This window comes from Melospiza georgiana, chromosome 1 (genome assembly GCF_028018845.1).
Source record: "Melospiza georgiana isolate bMelGeo1 chromosome 1, bMelGeo1.pri, whole genome shotgun sequence".
In the NCBI taxonomy this organism is placed as follows: Eukaryota; Metazoa; Chordata; class Aves; order Passeriformes; family Passerellidae; genus Melospiza; species Melospiza georgiana.
Genome location: NC_080430.1, coordinates 40264836 through 40282755, shown reverse-complemented (window position 1 = coordinate 40282755; position 17920 = coordinate 40264836). Strand labels below are relative to the sequence as shown.

At 36.4% G+C, this 17920-nt stretch overlaps 1 protein-coding gene across 2 annotated transcripts in view; it reads left to right on the top strand.

Annotated features, from left to right (window-relative positions):
• SLC4A7 (solute carrier family 4 member 7) overlaps window positions 1-17920 on the top strand; it is a 66783-nt gene that overhangs the window by 12719 nt on the left and 36144 nt on the right. The window contains exons 3-7 of one of the 2 annotated variants that reach the window (XM_058019780.1): window positions 7353-7490; window positions 9710-9845; window positions 10866-11026; window positions 13202-13390; window positions 16072-16434. In XM_058019780.1, coding sequence (XP_057875763.1) covers window positions 7353-7490; window positions 9710-9845; window positions 10866-11026; window positions 13202-13390; window positions 16072-16434 — 987 coding nt within the window. The remainder of the gene's footprint in view (window positions 1-7352; window positions 7491-9709; window positions 9846-10865; window positions 11027-13201; window positions 13391-16071; window positions 16435-17920) is intronic. The other variant, XM_058019788.1, reaches the window with a different exon arrangement.

The following is a 17920-nucleotide window of genomic DNA, read 5'->3' as shown; positions in this document are numbered from 1 at the left end:
ATTGTGTATCTAAGTAGAAGACTTGCTGTACAAGTGTTTCACAATTTGAAGCTTTTTTAGAAATGTTTGACATCAACTGTGTCCTAATGACTTTTTCCCCTAACTTCTTTTATTTAAGAGAACAATATGTAATGTTTTTGTTCTGACTGCATTAGAAATTTTATAAAAAGACAGCTAACTGCAAACTATAATAGTTTTATAAACTGAAACACACATAAAATTATTGTTTAAGTAATATGGTCATAAAACTGAAGTTCTACCAAACAGCATGAACCAAAACAAAACTTGCAGTAAACTCGATAGTCCCAGATCACTCAAATATAAAATTTTTGAGAGGAGGCAGAAGAGACTGCTTGATTCTACAACCTATTACTTCTTGATAACTTTTCATAACCTTTACCTTTTTTCAATCCCTTAAAACCAATTGTTCAAAAAATTGACTAAACTTGTTCCTTGTTGGATATTAGAACTATTTCTAAATGGATGATTTCTTTATTTGCAGTTCACTGAAAGTTAGTCACTGAATTTTAAGCTTTTAAATTGCAGTCACTGAAATTTAAGCTTTTAAATTTACCTTTTCTAATTTCTAATTTACAAAATAAATAAAAAAATGAGAGGGTTTGAGGTTTTCTCAGGAATGAATAACCCTTCTGTGAAGCAAGATTCCTTCTGTAAATACCAGTAGATGCATTTGGCAAAACAATCCATTTACACACTTATCAAAAGAGGGGTGTGATCAAATTTGTTACGACAATGTATTTGTGACCCATTGATGAAGTCAGAAAATTTTCATTTCAGAAGTTTCTTATGAAATACTTTCCAAGAACAGTGTTAGAATGTGGAAGCCTTATGTCTTTACCAGGGGGATGGGAACTGATGATCTTCAAGATCATTGCTACCCAAACCATTCTGTGGTTTTATGTTGTGTTTAGTGGACAAAGGGCTAGTCTTGAATGTTAATGGAACTTGCACTTGAATTGCTTATTTCTAGGTTTTCTCTCCTCCAACAGAAACAACTGTTTGAAATTACCCTATATGTGTATCCTTTTTCCTGAGCTCTGCTGCAGAGGCAGGCTGCACCAAGGATCCTCAGCTGGGATAAAGCGTGGGGCCCAGCTCTGCTCTGGCTTGGCTGTGCAGAGCAGGCACGGCTTGTCCTCCCTCCCATCAGCACCAAGGGCTGGCTCCTTGCCCTGGCAAGGGACATGGCTGCTGGCAGGGAGCCACAGGTCTGTGCCAGAATCCCTGTGTGGCACTGCCACCCAGCACTAAGCTTTCCCTATTACTGTTTCTGCCTGCCTATCTAATATAAACCCTTCCTAAATATTGTTAATTGTGTCTAATAGAAGTATACAGTGAATTTTTCTCTATGACTGCCCCTACAAACTCATTTGCTTTTAAGTCAGAGAAAAAAATCACTTTTGTGTGTAATGAGAAATCTGGCATTTACTGGCTTTGTCAGCATAATATGCCAATCTTTGTCACATAGTGAGAAAAAACTCTTCCTGAATGCTTTACCCTGTGCTGTGCTAGCTATGGTTTGGGATTGTGCTTCTCAGTTTTATCAGTTTAAGTATAAGGAGTGTATTCTCAGAGAGACTGAATTCCTAGGAGCAGCAGGAGATTTCAGAGCCCAGCCCAGGTTGTGTACTGCATTCTAAAGTATGCTGTACTGTGGAGAACCTTTGGGTTCCAGTCATGGCATGCAGTTATCCCGTGAAAGAATTTTCTTTTTTCTACAGGTTTGGTTAGAAAATTTTATCTCAAATGTTTAATTCTGAAAGCAAGAGATAGCTTTAGTTAAATAGTTCCTTTAACAAGAAGAATCCTAGGTAATTAAAGGATTTCTTAGTAGTCAGTTGATGTGTGGAAGACCAAGATTATGTTAAATTATTTTATATTCAATTTTGATACATTTAATTATGTAGAAAATAATTTGACTCTTTCTTGGGAATGTGCATGAGAAGTTTATAAAATAAGTGAAAAATGCTGTTTGTTCTGAAATATTTAGTTTCTTTCTTATGACAGGGACTTCACTTTCAATACTAATTTTTGCATTTAATTGCATCCTTCAGAAATAGGACATTATTTTTAATTAGAAAATTAGCATAGTGGGAGTATTTTTTGTGACTTAGTGGCTTATTTTTCATTATAAATAGAAAGGGTGTGTGTGTATATGTGTGTGTGTGGAGGCATTGTTCTTGTTCCTTAAGTTTTACCAGAACCAAGAATATTGGAGAAGTCCTATGGGCTCTGAAATTTTTAAGGGCAAGAAAAGACACTTTTGTTCTTACTCTTACTTCTTCCATCCCTCTCCTTTTTCCCATTTTTGTGCTACTACCTTCAGAGCAGTCTTGTAACAGAAAAGATCACAAGAAGTTGTGCTCGTAGATTGCATTGAGCTTATTTTTGTGCATACAAGTACTCTCTGTGATGTAAGGGAAATTAATACCAAGGAATGAGATGCTGTGTTCCAGATCTTTCCTACTAGGGTAATGGATTTAAGACATCAAACAGCTGGATTTCTTCCCTGTTTTATGCTCTTAAGGAATGGATTAGGGTCTCTCTTGCAGATACTCCAGTTTTTCCATACTGGAATGCGCCATGCTAGAAGGAGATAGATTGTGACATTATTTGATTAAAAAAGGCTCCTGTAAAAGTAAATTTTCCATCTTCAGATTATTATTTGAAAATTTTCCGTAAAAACAGTAATTCTTGTCACAAAGCTTTAGTCTTCAGTTGGGAAGATGGGGTCACAATGGTACGTAGTGAAAAGGTGAGGGGGATCACGCATAAGGTGTTGTATTGGAAGTGACAGTTGGATATTAGGATTTTTTTTTCAGGTAATGTGTTGCTGTAGGTTGGTGTAAGTTGTCTAGATAGGCTGTAGAACATATATCCTTAAAATTACTAAAAGTGTGGCTGCCATCCTAACTAAACTGATCAAAACCATGGCTCCAGCTTTGAAGTTGGCTGTACTTTGAGCAAGGTTGGACCAGGGAGCTCACCTGCCAATGGTCCTTACATCCATTGTTAGTATATGATTGCTCTTAGTTCAAATTTCTAAGCTACAAGGTTTCAGAATCCACATAGACACAAACTTGATTTCCTTTGCTTTTCCTTGTTAAGATGGAGAAAAAATGTCTTTCTTTCTATGAAGCTTTAAAGGCATCTAGCCAAAGAAAAGAGAAGGTTCTGTGTAAAAAGAGAAGACCTAGTGATACCAGGGCATTTTTGTTCAGCTCTCTCAGGCTTCAGAAATCTTCTATTATGAAAATCTTCCACTTTCATAGGAGCTCTGGAGAGAAATCAGAGCATTTTCTTTTCTGTAAATGTTATAGGACTTCACCCAAAGTGACTTTTGGGGTGAGACCAACCATGTGATTCGAGATCTACCATGTGATGGAGACACGTTTCAAGATCCTAACACTTAAGTTTGTTTCATATTGATAAGGGCCTTAAGTAGTAAATACTCTCAGTGGATTTCAACAGCTAAGCTTGGATAAAGTCATGTTGGATTAAAATGAGCAATCATCTCTTGAGCTTTGTATTACTAAATTTAGTATTGGGCAGTCTACTAATTCTATTGATTATTGGTTTATAGTAATTCTGTAAGAAGCTTTGTTTGAAAGTGGTACGATGCTACAGACATTTACGTGAATGAAGCTTTGAAGGTCACATGATGTACCTTTTGAACTTCTAAACACAATATTCAAGTAAAGGTTGTGTCCCTTGTAAAAATAACACCCCCATGCTAGAAACTTGAACCCCAACCTTTTTAGAGTTAAATTTATTTCCAGCGCTTTCACAGATGATATATTATCTTTATATTAATTGCCTTTCTTGGAGGTCTGGTTGTTTATTTTGTTAAGGTTTGGTTTTTGGCAAAACCAAAATTTGCTGAAAAATATGAAATCTGAAAAATAACTTGTTTAGTCCAATTCACTGAGAATGAAGGAAGAAAATGGCTATGGCTTTGTTTTACTTTGCTTTTCCTTGTAAATTATATTTATAAGTAAATCTCTATCTGTCTATCTGCAAACTTCTATCTGAATAATGAAACACAGACCTACTCAGTGCAGCTATCTTATTTTTAGAAGGCTTCTCAATGCTTTGCTTTGTTGAGTTAGAATCAAAGTTAAGCTTGTCCGATTTTTCTTATGTAGTTTTGTCCCACTTTTGGAGTTGACTATATCTGTAAGCAGTTTTTGGGTAATCCTGACAGTATACTCAACAGCAGTAGTTTCAGATTTGCTAGACAGTAGTTGAAATATCTTTATTTATGACTGTGATAGCAGAGTGAAGAACAGTCAGGTGCACTCATAAGCTTCTGTTTGCTGCTGGTAAATTTTTCTCGGTTGGTCTGTTGTACTGTCACTCTCACTGCTTGCTCTGAAAAATATTTCAGAGGCTTTTTGTCAACATCAGTTTTTTTCTTAAAGTTACTCTGATGGAATTACATTGCATTGTGATCCATTTTACTTTATAAATGCTGACAATCATTTGCTCATTGGCATTTCATATTAGTCCCAGAATACCATTGCAGATGTCCGAACACTTTGCATATACAGAAGTGCTTTGGGGAAGGTAGGCTTGGTGTGCATTTGCCTGCAAGACCATGTCTACGTGAGGAAATAGTTTCACTGTAGTCACTTCTGGGCAGTGGGGCTGAAGGGCAGGATCATAACCCATGGCTAGACTGTTCCCTTTTTCTGTGAAACCCTCGTTTGTTCAGGAGGCAAGAAAGTGCTTCCTTTAATTCTTCCTTTTGAAGTGGAACAGCAGTATTAAATGTTGTAGGTTGTGCGCTGACCATCCAGGTTACTAACTTGGCAGTGCCTGCTTGAGGCACCTGTGAGGCACCTGGACGTGATTCTGTGGTTTCTGTGATAGTATAAGCCATTTGCTGTGGACCCAGGTTGTTTTAAAACACCTTCTGTTTCTTGCTTATTTCAGCTCTGTTTCCATAGCTTTTAGTCTTTGCAGCATATCTGGTCTCCTCCAAACTTTTCTACTGGAAAAAACAAGTTCTGTCTCAGTGTAATTAGGTAAAAGGAGATAGACTTATTTCCACCTCTCCTTCATGCAGCAACATGGTCTTTGACCATGGAAATTGTCACACTATTACAAATGCCAGCTTTTGCAATAGCAAGGTATATTGTTTAAGATGGAGATCTTTGGAAAATCTGTGACGGATTTTTGTCTCTTATTTGTAGGAATGGTGAAAGACCAAAATGTGGAAGTTCTTATTTCTCAGGGAGTAAAATCCTGAAGTGTCAGACTCCTTCAAGGTTGTTTTTTTGATTTTGTGGTTTTTTTTTTTTCCTTTAGTGCAGTGATCAAAACACATGCTTAAAAGAGTCTTATTAACAATATTAAAGCAAGCATTTATATAAAATGCTCAATTACTAGAAGTGTGCTAGAGTTTCTCTTAGGAAGAAACAGTTCCTGCAAAAAATCCAGCACTTTGGCAACAAATAGAACAGTTGGAGTGTATATATAAACTGTAGCTTGATACCTGCTAATTGAATATATAAAATAAAACAGAAACCCTAACAGGCACAGTAACAGCACTTGCAGTGAGTGTGGCTCACTCAGTTGCAGCTTTGAGTGGAATGTGGTGAGTAATGCAGTTATTTTTAAACCTTGTACTTTTGCTTTCCCTATGCATCAGATTATTGTATCATGATGGTGTCAGCGACATGGCCATTGTTAATGATGCCCCCTGATCATATTACATATATATACACCAAGTGCAGTTATTTATAGGTGTCACATTGACATTAATTTCTCTGGGAATTGCATTGTGCATAGCAGTCATGGAGGACAGAGGTCAGGCTGCTGGGCAGGAGCTGGGTATTGTTGGAAGAAACTCACAAAAAACCAAGTCTCTCTTTATAAATAGGAATGATGAGTGCTTTGAGAAATTAATCTCTTTTCCACTCTTACATGGAAACAAATAGCTTTCAATATGCTTAATTTCAGATTTGGTCATAGTGCCAGTCAGTCAGCTCTAATTAAACTTGTGTTGGAAGTGTGTCAAGAATTGGATCCTGTTATGTGAAAAGGAATCTTTGACCAATTAAATGTTGAACTTACTTGTGTGAATAATGGTTTTTGCTTGTGTTTTTAGTCAGAGAGCACTGTAAAAATACACAAAACTTCTATAAAGCAGCATCTTTTTGGGCTTAGGAATTCTTTTTTTGGGAAATAAGCTTGACAACTTACCACTTTTTGTTTCTTTAAAGCTCTATAATCAGCAGGAATCTTAAACATCTTTATGTGTGCTAGGCACATACATATATATGTATGTACATGCAGTCACAATTTCTAGGGCTTGCCTTCATAATGTAAATTTGCTGAATTTGCATCTGTCTAAGAGCTGGAAGACCACTTCCTTTTCCTTTGGTTAATGTCAGTCTTCTGTAATAGCTCTTCAGCACCAAGAAGCAGAGTATTTAGTGTTGTAGTTAATTTGTCTCTTCCTGCAATTGTTTGTTTAAATAGCAATGAAAAGCCTATTGTATATGCTATCTGCATTACAGGAGACATGGTAGTAATATGTTCATAACAGTCACTTGATTGATATCTTTTGCTAAGATGTTGATTTTGTCTTGATATTGTCTTGATGTCAAAGGTCAAAGGAAAAGCAAGATGTTGAAAGTATGTCTTCAAGAGCAGTGTTCATTAATTTGAGGATGTGCTTCTAAATTTATTAAAACATTCTAGAATAGGAAAAACCCACCCCAACATCTCTGGAAGTTATTTGAAGTGCTGACATACATTTCAGAATAGAAGTTCCTTTTATCTTCTTGATACTAAGTTAATGGTGTAATTCAACATCAGTTTCACTTTGAGGTGTTATGTGCTATTTAAGAAAATACTGGCAGCTCTTTCAAGGACAGAAAACTACTTGCAGACTCTGAATGAAGGGTAATTTTTTGATGAAGTTAATAAGCTGAACCAAGAGATTATTTTGCCATTCTTACAACTGTCCTGATATGAATCCCTGCAAAAAAAGAGGACTAAAATGTAATTTCTCTGCTTTGGCCTCATGTTTATAAAGTGGCTTCTTTCAGTGTTACAGGTCAAGCTTGTACTTCTGAATTATTTGTTTCACAACTGAATTCTTAAACTGAATAAAAATATGACCTAATTTATCAGAGAAATGAGTCTAGCGCTAGTTCCTTGACACTCTGGGAGGACAGAAATGGTCATGTTAGTTCACTAAAGGTAATTTTTTGTCAAGTGCTTTTGGATTGCTATTTCTTAAACCCCTTGTCTTTAGATACTAAATTTGGGTAGTAGGTAATTTTTTGTTTATTTGTGTCCTTTAAAACTTCCTTGAAAAGGCCACAGAGCTGTGTATATCGGAGTTCACGTCCCACTTGGCAAGCCAGGCCGTCGAAGGCATAGGCATCGTGGGCACAGGCACAGAAGAAAAAGAGACAAAGATGACAGAGAGGATGGCCGAGAATCTCCATCATATGGTAAGAAGTTTGTTGTGCATGTTCTTCATGTCTCCTGAAAATAAACTTGTAGTAGCTACTCTGTGCTTAAATGTTGTTTGTTTTGTGCTTTCTTTTATTCTCGCTGTAATTAATGTCTTTTTGTGTACAATCAGACAAGGATTTTGTGGTTGTGTTTTATCTAAGTCAGAAGCTGTTGGACTTGGTCCAGCTGCCTGCATGAATGTTCAGCAGCCTGCACTGAATAGGTTAGACTAGAGCTTTGTAATGCTCTCCTGTAGCATGAAAATCTGTGTTATTTAAATTAGACACCTTTTTTCAGATTGTGTAGTCGTGTATGCTTCTTCCTCTGATTTTTGAAACTAAGCATGTAGCTGTGAAAAGCAGCATTTGCCATGGTAATTTGATCAATGATCTTATTTTATTTAAATATTTGCTTCAGCCTTCTTGCTGTCTGTTAGTAAAGGAACTGCACTGCCTCATAAATTTTTGGTTTGGATCACGAACTGCCCCCCCCCCCCCCCCCCCATTATCCTCAAGAGCTCAAGAGAGGACAATTTTGTCATATCATTCTCTGAAATGAAAACATTTGGCAGTATGCTTAGCAGTTTTTCTTGAACATCCTAAGTCCACTTTAATTCCTAAAGTGCCATGAATAAGCAGATTATGGTGCAATGTCTGAATTTAAGTGTGGACACCATGCTGTTCACTATTACCTTTCAATGACTGGCAGCATGTTCTACATGGGCCAGTACCTGAAACAAAGGATTTTTCAAATGGAAAAGCTCTGACAAATCTTTTACCATTCTCCTATGGTTCTTGGTTTCAACCATCTTCAAGGCCTCCTCTCCCAAATACAAATTATTATAATGGATATCATGTTTGTAGAGTCTTGCTATACAGGTTTTGAAGAAATAAGTGATATTAAGTTGACAAAAATTCACTTTCTCTGTTCTGGTTGCTTCTGTATGCACAGAAGCACAGGGTTTGGCCAGATTCTGGGGTGTGTTGGTTTTGGGATGGAAAGAATCTGCTATAGACCTTAACTAATAATGAATGTTGTTTGCATTCAAGAGCACATTTCAGAATGATGCTACTAGATGGTGATATATACCAGAACAAAAATGCTAAAGTAAATCTCACTGTGGAATTAACTTTTTTACTAATTCAGATCTTAACCCTTAAAATCTAAAAGGCCATCTTCCTTCTACAGTAGAAGCCTACAGTTGTATATTCATGTATAACAGCTGTAAGAGTGATGTTTCAGTGAACAAAGTTAAATTTTTTTAAATTTGAGAAAATTTAAAAAAATTTAAAATTGAGATTTACCTGGATTTTCTATTTCTGGCCTTCCTTGAGATAGCATTGCAATTAGTACATTTTTTTGAACCCTTGTAATATGAAAGTTCACTTGAATTGAAACAAAATCCTTGTATAAATATATGTATAAAAGTATCTCTAGAGTCATGTGGTTTAATTGGTGTTTTTTGAAAAGTTTTGTTCATATTAATTGAAGTCTAGTACTTATGTGATCAATAAGGATAGTTTAGTTTTCTAGCTAGTTATTGAGCCTGTTCCACTAGGCATTATAATATGAGAAGTTAAATTATTTTCTGGACACTTCAGCTACATAGTTTTCTACTTTCCTATGCTAATTTATACATACTGCTCCAACCATGCAATGAAAAATTTTATCCTACATAAATAGCAACAGACCACAGAAAAATCTGCTGCTCTGACAGTCAGTGCCTGGCTACTCACTGATGACCATCTTGAACTATTGCTTGGGCAGCTAATCTGTAAGTAAGGCTGTTTGTTTCCATCAGCCTGTTTTGTTTCAGCTTCTTCAGTGTCTTGTGTCATGATGGTATTAATTATTTTGTTCTCAAAATGAAAACAAAGTTTCTAGTGTTTTGGTATATTAATTTCTAGGTTTTTTAAAACCAAATCTGTTCGTGATGTGAATTTTCATATTGGCAATCTGTAGAAGAGCCAATACCAATTGACTAATTTTCATAAACATGGATTTCCAGATGTTTTGTTTTCAGAAACAGTGCAAAGTTTTCAGAGAGCCTTCTTTTAAAGACATGTATATGTTTCTTTTGTTCCTCTTCCCTCTTAAAGAGGATGTTGTCCTGCATATTTCTAGCTGAGGGCAGGAGACTTTACTGTTATGTAATGTTTCTTATTTCATAGAAGTATGAATTCTTCTAATTATTTAGTTTCTCCTTTTCTTCAAGACACACCATCCCAACGTGTGCAGTTTATCTTGGGTACTGAAGATGATGATGAACACATTCCTCATGATCTCTTCACTGAAATGGATGAACTTTGCTTCAGGGATGGAGAGGAATATGAATGGAGAGAAACTGCTAGGTATGTTTAGAGTAGATTGTTTCAAGGTATATCTTATAGTAACTTTATTTCAAAGAATTGCAAACCAGGTTTGGTTTAGAATCATCACTATCTGTAGGAGTTGTTTGCTCAATTCATGCACTGCAACCCAAAACTTTGGTTCTTCTTTTCAAACTCTGAAAGAATCAATATTGTTTTCAAGAGACCCTCAGTCTTTCTGGTGCTATGTTCTCTTCCCTAAAACTGATCATGCCAAACATTTTGAAAGGGAGGAGTTAGCCAAGTTATAAATATGGGGTTTCGTCCACCTAGTGTGGTATTTGCAATCTCAGAAATGTCTTTAGTATATCATAGCCAATATATTAGTATCATTTTTTTCTTAAACATAAAAAAGGGAATTATTATTTTTCTTGGGTAGTATTTGATTAATTTTTGGCAAATTGTATGCCTGAATGTTACAGGATGCCATGATTGGTTTTGACCCTTACTAGTTTAGTTGCTTCCTTCTACCCATGCGTTGTGATGAATTCTTCTGCATTCAGTACTTCCAGCTACCTTGTTGCATGATAACTTTTGTAGAAACTCAATTTGCATAATGCCTGTGAGTGGGAATACAGATCAGTTTGTAGTTTCACGTGTTAATATTGCCTGGCTCTTAAATGTCTGACTTAGCAGCCTTAGGAGACTTGAACATGCTGTATGGTATGTTTCAGACAGCTTTCTAATCTCAAAATACTAATTAAATCAAGATACAAATCAGGTAATAAGGCAGACAGCCATATTCTTCATGAGAACATGTGAATAGACAGGTATTGGTCAAGGCCAAAGAAACAATATGGGTAAAAACTGAAACAGTTGAGTGTGGTTATTAAGGCCTGATAAAAACGTTAATCAGTTGGGCTGCCTGAGAAAATGAAAGCGAGTATGATTTCATGGGATTTTCTGTTCTATGTCATGCCTAAGCCACATGGAAGAGTGGGATTGCTTGCCAAATTTTCTTCCCAGGAGAAGTATAAATGTGTACATGTGAATTCATTTCAGATGGCTGAAGTTTGAAGAGGATGTTGAAGACGGCGGTGATCGATGGAGCAAGCCTTACGTAGCGACTCTGTCTCTGCACAGTCTCTTTGAACTGCGGAGCTGTATTCTTAATGGCACGGTCATGTTGGACATGAGAGCAGACACACTTGATGAGATAGCAGGTTGCAGCTAAAATTTTTAAAAATACTTTATTCCTAAATTCTGATCTATAACTTGAGGTGGTTTTGGTGATGTCTATGTTCTTGAAAATACTCTGTTGAAGAAACAGGTATGTGCATGCTTGCTGCACTTCTCTTGGTCTCATTGAGAGGAGCTGGTCCTACAAATGTCGCTTACAAAAGTGGATGAGTAGGAGCTCCTTAGCTTGTACTTTAGGCTGAGGCCCAGAACTTGCCTTTATGGTCTAATCCCTTAATGTGTTCTCTGTCTTTGTTTCTACAGATGAATTGTAAATATCTGCCAGAACATTTTAGGAGTTATTTGTGCACTTTAGTACCATAATTATTAATCATATTTTGACTGACATTAACTTGATGCCAGTAGTGCAGTTCGTTGTTGCACATCTGGTAATTTTTTCACCTTTATAAGAGGTGAGCAGAAATAAACGCTGTACATGTTTTTTGACCTACTGTGCTGAGTGTCCTCACTAATCACATGGTCATTTTGGATACTTTCATACCTATAGATACATATAAATATATAGATACATGCACATATATATACATGATATATGTGTACTTGCTCCTAAATGAATTTAGAATTAGTTCTACATAATTTTCCTGGTATCTCTTGCTACAGGTACCACACAGTGGAATGCCTTCTCAGGAATCATATTAGACTTAGGGTTGACCAACATATGCATGAAGGACAAAGTGTTTTGGCCTTAAAAACTTTGGCAGCACTTGAAATGTTTTCTTGTTTTGAAATCCTTGAAATTTGCTCAGGAAATTGGTATTCCCTTCCTATTGTTCTGACTTACTGAGCAAGAGCATTCAGTAATCTTTGTAAATGTAATGTTTTGATTTATAATTTTATTTTTGGTAATCAAATCTAGTAATAATCTTAATACATAACCAAAGTAATTGCTTAATTCCATGTAACCAGCACTCTGGATAGCAGGCACTTGAGTTGCAACTAGGGTGCCTTAAGAGATTGTGTGAACTTGTTTCAAGTTAATTTTAGGTGCCATTTTGAAGCATGTGGCTTAGCAGTGCTTGGCATACAAGTGTGCTGTCTTGTTTCCAGGAGCCAGCAATACCCAGTAGGTAATACTGTTTGTTACTCATAACAGGAGAGGGAGGGTGGCTGGTTTCCTTCTGAGAACCTGTAACAAGTGGCTGTGTGTTATCAGTGATCTCAGAAAGAAGCTGCACTGTACTGACAGACACTTTACTGCATGTTGTTCTGTTAGTCAGGACGGAGCCCTACCCTGAGTCCTAACATTTTTCATTGTGAGAAGTTCTATGAAATTTCAGTTTAACAATGCAGTTAAGTCTCGATACATTAGTTAAGCCTGGGAAAATATATTTAAAATTTTGTCACATAGGTTTGTGTTTATTTGTGCAGGTTGAGGTCTTTTATGAATTTGTTTTATATTTTTTATTATTTTTAAAAAATGGACCTCTAAGAAACACAGTAGGTATTTTCCCTGATATGTAGGCTTTCTTTCCTGATGTGAGAATACTGGTGAGATGCCCTTTTGAAACTTGATATTGTTTGACAGATGAGTAGTTAGTTTTAGATTGTATACCTAGACTTTGTTTCATAATTCCTCTTCTAAAGCATGTGAATCACATGAAGTTCCGTAAAGAGTCTCAGTAGAGCATCTGAAGATGACAGGAGTTGTGTAATTCCTCTCATTCCATAGCAACTTTCACTTTTATGTAGTTGTATATATTTCTGAAAGAAGGGAACACCAGGTTAAGACTGTCATAAGTCTGTTTTCCATTGTGTTTGTCTTCGTGAATTCACTCCTAGTGTAGGTTTGTTGAATACAATAAATACATTTTTTGAAAGTGAGTTTCCATTGAAATTTGAATTAAATGGCTCAAATTACAAGGTGCTTAGTACCTTACATTTCTTGAAATGATGCTACTAATAAATACCCTTGCTTGGATCTGCATGTTGTACTTTTCTTATTCTCACATTTACTTGTTTAGTGACATCTGAAAATTTCCTGTGGATTCTTGAAGATGGTTTTGCTAAAGAGAAGACTTTTCTTTTAAATAGATTTTGATTTTCTTTTATTATTTGATATGACTGCAGTGCTTGAGTGAGGTGAAAGAGAGATGTGATAGCTACCTATATAATTTTCTTCTTTTGTTATTATCATGTAGATATGGTTTTGGACAACATGATTGCCTCTGGCCAGCTGGATGAATCCATAAGAGAGAAAGTGAGAGAGGCTCTTCTAAAGAGGCACCATCATCAGAACGAGAAGAAACTGAGCAGTCGGATTCCTCTAGTTCGGTCTTTCGCAGATATAGGCAAGAAACATTCTGACCCTCACTTGCTTGAACGAAATGGTGAGATAAGTTGTAGCCTCCAGTTCATACTAACCTGGTAAATGATGCTCTCACTGGGAGATGAAGGAAAGGTCAGCTGGTAATAACAGATAAGTGTTTCCTTCTTGATGAGCAAAGAACTAACAATAAGAGTGTGTGTGTGATGTGTAGCTATGGATGATATTTTTGAATTTACTCAAATATTCTGCTCCTGCCTGTATACCATAGCATGCATTATTATTTTGAAGCATAGTAGTAGACATAAATTGATCCTAATGGTTTTTTTTTGGTATATGGTTAAATAAAATGTGCAATGTTTGAGGAATTTCAGCCCTGTGGCATAACTTATACATGTGTCAGATGGATCCTACTTGCTTTTATAGTCTTTGCATAAGAGATTTAGTGATCATGAGTTCAGTGATGCTGACAGTTACTGTGTCTTAACCCAGTGTTAAGTTCATTTGACAAGTTTGCTATGTCAATGGTGAAGGTAGTACTGTCAGCTGTTTATTTTTATCTTGCTTTATAGAGAAGGTTCTAATGGGAACAAAAATCTCAAACCCAAGAAAGGTATTAGCAATGTTCTTAGATACCTTTTTTGAACCAGTTCCTGAAAATTTATTCTAGACATCCAGTCCCAAATTCCAAATAGCAATATGGACTACAGAGCAGCTTACTTGTATTCTTGTGTTTTTATGGGACCTCTATTTTCATCTCTGTTCTTTGTTTCATTTTGCCTTGCATTAAGTAAGACATATGGATTTTTTTTATTCTGAAAAATTGAAATTTTTTACCCTGATTTCATGAATCAATCATTGAAGTGAGCTTCCTTTTCTGTCTTGAAGGATGCTTCATTGCTTTGAGTATGTTTCACTTAGTTAAGTGCTTGTTAGGGGCTACATATGCTGGAGTATTCCCCAGTGAATGCCTGAGCTTGCTGATAGGATTTTTTGTTAGCCAGTGCATATATGATATATGCTTAAATATTTCTCTAATAGTTTCAGATTTATTTTTACAAGAATGAAAATGCAGCTAATTGATCTAAGAGCATAATGTCTCCTGTAACTCCTGACTTACATGTTTTGTTCAGCAAACATGAAAATTTCACACACACAGCCTTGGTTTTGCCCATCCTTGAACACCTGTATCCCCAGGTATAATCTTTCTTGACACTTATCTTACATGTATCACTTCCATTTTTTAGGGCATTTTATTCTTAATACTCTTTTTACAAGAGATTATGGGATATATGCTGAAACAAGAAACCAGTATAATATGATGAGCATGTACTAATTTACTTTTCTTTTTATTATGCTTTGGTAACCCTCTAATAAGCTGGTAAACCAAACATGCATATTTACATATTAGTTCTTAGGCTCCTTAGAGGGTTGTGTGTGTTAGGACATGTTTGTAATTTATCAGGTATACTTATGGAATTTAGTTATTAGTGTAGTGATTATTATAGGCAACCAAATCTGCTCTATTGGTCCTATTTTCTTTACTGCTCTGCAGTTTTGATATTTTAATAGTTGAGTTTTGAGGCTTTTGTTCTTAAAGCAGGTTTGTATCTGCAGGATCCACTCTTTGATTGTTTGCGGGGAGGGGAATGTATGTGACCTTTAGCTAGGCATGCTTTCTGCACCTCCTTCTTGTTAATTTTTCTGTCGTTGTTCAACTTACTGGTCTCTGTAGTGCTTGGTATAAATGTGAAAGTAAATGTGTATAGTTTGCTGTTTGTTTGTTTGATGGCATGGTACATGAAACCAGCATGTTTTGGATTTCAGGGATTGTAGGAGAAGTCATCAGTAATGTTTTCAAGGAGACTGGTCATCCCAGGAAAAGTGTTTGTGGCAAATGGGAGAAATGGTATCACTAAATCTTTTAATGGAAGTACTAATATGAGCATAAACAGTCTGTCTTCCTGCTTAAGGAAGAACTGAAAAATCCATTACAAACTCCAGTCTGAAGGAACCATCACAAGACTGTGTTCTCTTCATAAGAAATTAGTAGGACATGGAAACTAGAGCAACAAAAGTAACAAGGGATTTTGGAGAAATGTTTGGTTTTAGTCATGTGGGGCTATTGGTAAGTCACAGCAGGAGGGTGTGGAGAAGGGGCTGTGTATCTCATTTTTGTGCCCTCTTCAAAAATATATATTAGACTACAGCTGCCTGGGAAAATTCTCAATAAAACAAGACTCTTATTGGAAGACAGCTGCATTTAACACATTTAGATATGTTTGATCATGATCACTTTTTAAAAACTAACAATTCTTTGTAATGGATAGAGTTAACACAAGTCTTGTAATATTTTGATTTTTTAGTTTATTTTTTGTATGGATTAGCTGCTGTGCAATTAGTAATAAGGAATTATAGGAAAATTGAAGAGTCAGTGTCAAGAGATATTTTTTTTTTGTTAACAAATCTTACTCTGACTCAAGATAATATCTTCTCCCTCAGATCTTTGGCATTCTAATTAGTACTCCTCAGTAATTTCTGACTTTCCTAATGTCTGGTATCAGACCTGCTCTTACCTCTTATCTTACTTGCATGAATATGACACTTTGGCCCATAAAGCTTGCAATTTACTATGTAAATTGTTAATGCATATTTGTATCTGTGTGGGTTTGGTTTGGTTTGTTTGAATTTAATATAATCTATCCCTTTTGTAAGCCTCATGGTGTTCCATTTGTTTTATCTCAGGGGAAGGCCTTTCAGCCTCCCGGCACTCTTTGCGAACAGGTCTCTCTGCCTCCAATCTTTCCCTGAGAGCAGACAGCCGTTTGTCGGTTCTTCTCAGTTACCTTCTTCCTTCTTCAAGAGCTGGGAGCCCGGCAGCCTCAAGGTGTACAACCCCTGTAACCACCCCTCAAAACACTCCACCCTCCAGCCCTACCTGCAGCCCAAGCACAAGTGCCCAGCCAAGCCCGCTTCAGGGCAAGGAATTGCTGGTGTCACCTGCCAGTGATGATATTCCTTCAGTAGTAATCCACCCACCTGAGGAGGACTTAGAAGTGCAGGAAAGCCAGGAAAAGAAGACAGAGGAAAATATTGGCAAAACACCAGGCAACTATTGAAATTTAAGCTGTCCATGTGTGATGCTCTCTGCATCTGGATCACTTGCACTGCGATGTTTTTGGCACAAAGAAATATGATAACTGTTACCTCTGCCTGCATGTTTTATCTATTCTCAGTTGTGACTGTCTTCTTGTTTGGCATTTTTAACTTTTTAGCTTTTAACTAAAGCAAGCAAAAAATTCTTTAATTAACATTCATTTGTGTAATTAAAAAGGAATATGGTTTTAAAATCTAATATATAAGCAAAATGTCAAAAATGGTGGCCTTTTCCTTTCACTCACCTACAGTCCATAGCAGGTTTTGCTTTGGTTTTGTCAGTGGTTGAGGTAATGTCTTAAACTAGTGTTGGATATCCTGAGATAGGTGCAGCTGAAACCATGGTAAAGTGTTAGAGGTGAATATGAAAAGAATTAGGAAAGCTACAATTATCAGTGGCATTCATAGTTTAGTTGTATCATGAAGCTTTCAAGCAGTTTTATTTTTGCTTTTGTGCTTTTTAAAACCATGACTGTTAAAACCAGCAGTAGTTAACTGATGAAATTATCAGGTTTAGTTCACCTGCAGCTGTTTCTGGATAGTTCTCCATTACTGCACTGCTTCAGCATCAGACACTCCATGAGTGTTTTGCTGTGTTTGACAGGCAAAATTGGAGACAGTAGTTAGGAGCTTGTAATCGTAGGCCTGAGCTCAGCAATTTACTATTTTGTTATCTGCAAAGCCTTTCTTCTTTATATGCAAAAAGGGTATGTAGGTGTATAGATAAGTTGAAAGAAACTGTTAGAACTTTCCGTCCTTTCTTGAAATATTTTTAGTAAAAGTTTCATAACATTTGCATTCTGCGTATGTGCGGTCATACGAGCTTTACTTTTGCAAAATTGCCAGCTATTTAGAAACTTCACAATTCTACCTGACAGATTGTGTTTTTAAGGTGGAATCATCTTTCTTTTTTGGTCATCAGGCTCTTCCTCCCCTTCCTAGAAATTTGTCTTGCCAAAATCCAGCTTGTAGCTTTGACTGCTTTAGGCCTGTGTGTGTTGGGAGCAGGGGGACTGATCTCCCTTGGTTCTTCCATCAGTTGAGGCTTTGCTTGTTTTCTTCCTCACTTGTTTAATAAATAAGAGCACGCTGTTACATTTAACAGTGGAAATATGCTGACAGAGAAGAAGGAGGCTGTGGTTATCTGCCTTTTCACATTAGCAGCCAAGTAGTTCACTGAACAGGAGAGAAACTATGTCATAGTTTTTTATCTTCAGTTTAAGTACAGAGGCCTCATCATTACTTAAATTGAGAAAAGCAAACACAAATCTCTTTTTCTGACTTCCTTATGGGAAATTAAGAGAATTCACGTGATGATAATTCTGTCACAGGTCATCTTCCAAATGTGCTTTGAAATCAGAAGTAAAATAATAGCTGTAATTGTTTTTCCAGTTCTCATTTCTCTGGCAGGAATTACAGCATGCCAGACACAAGATCT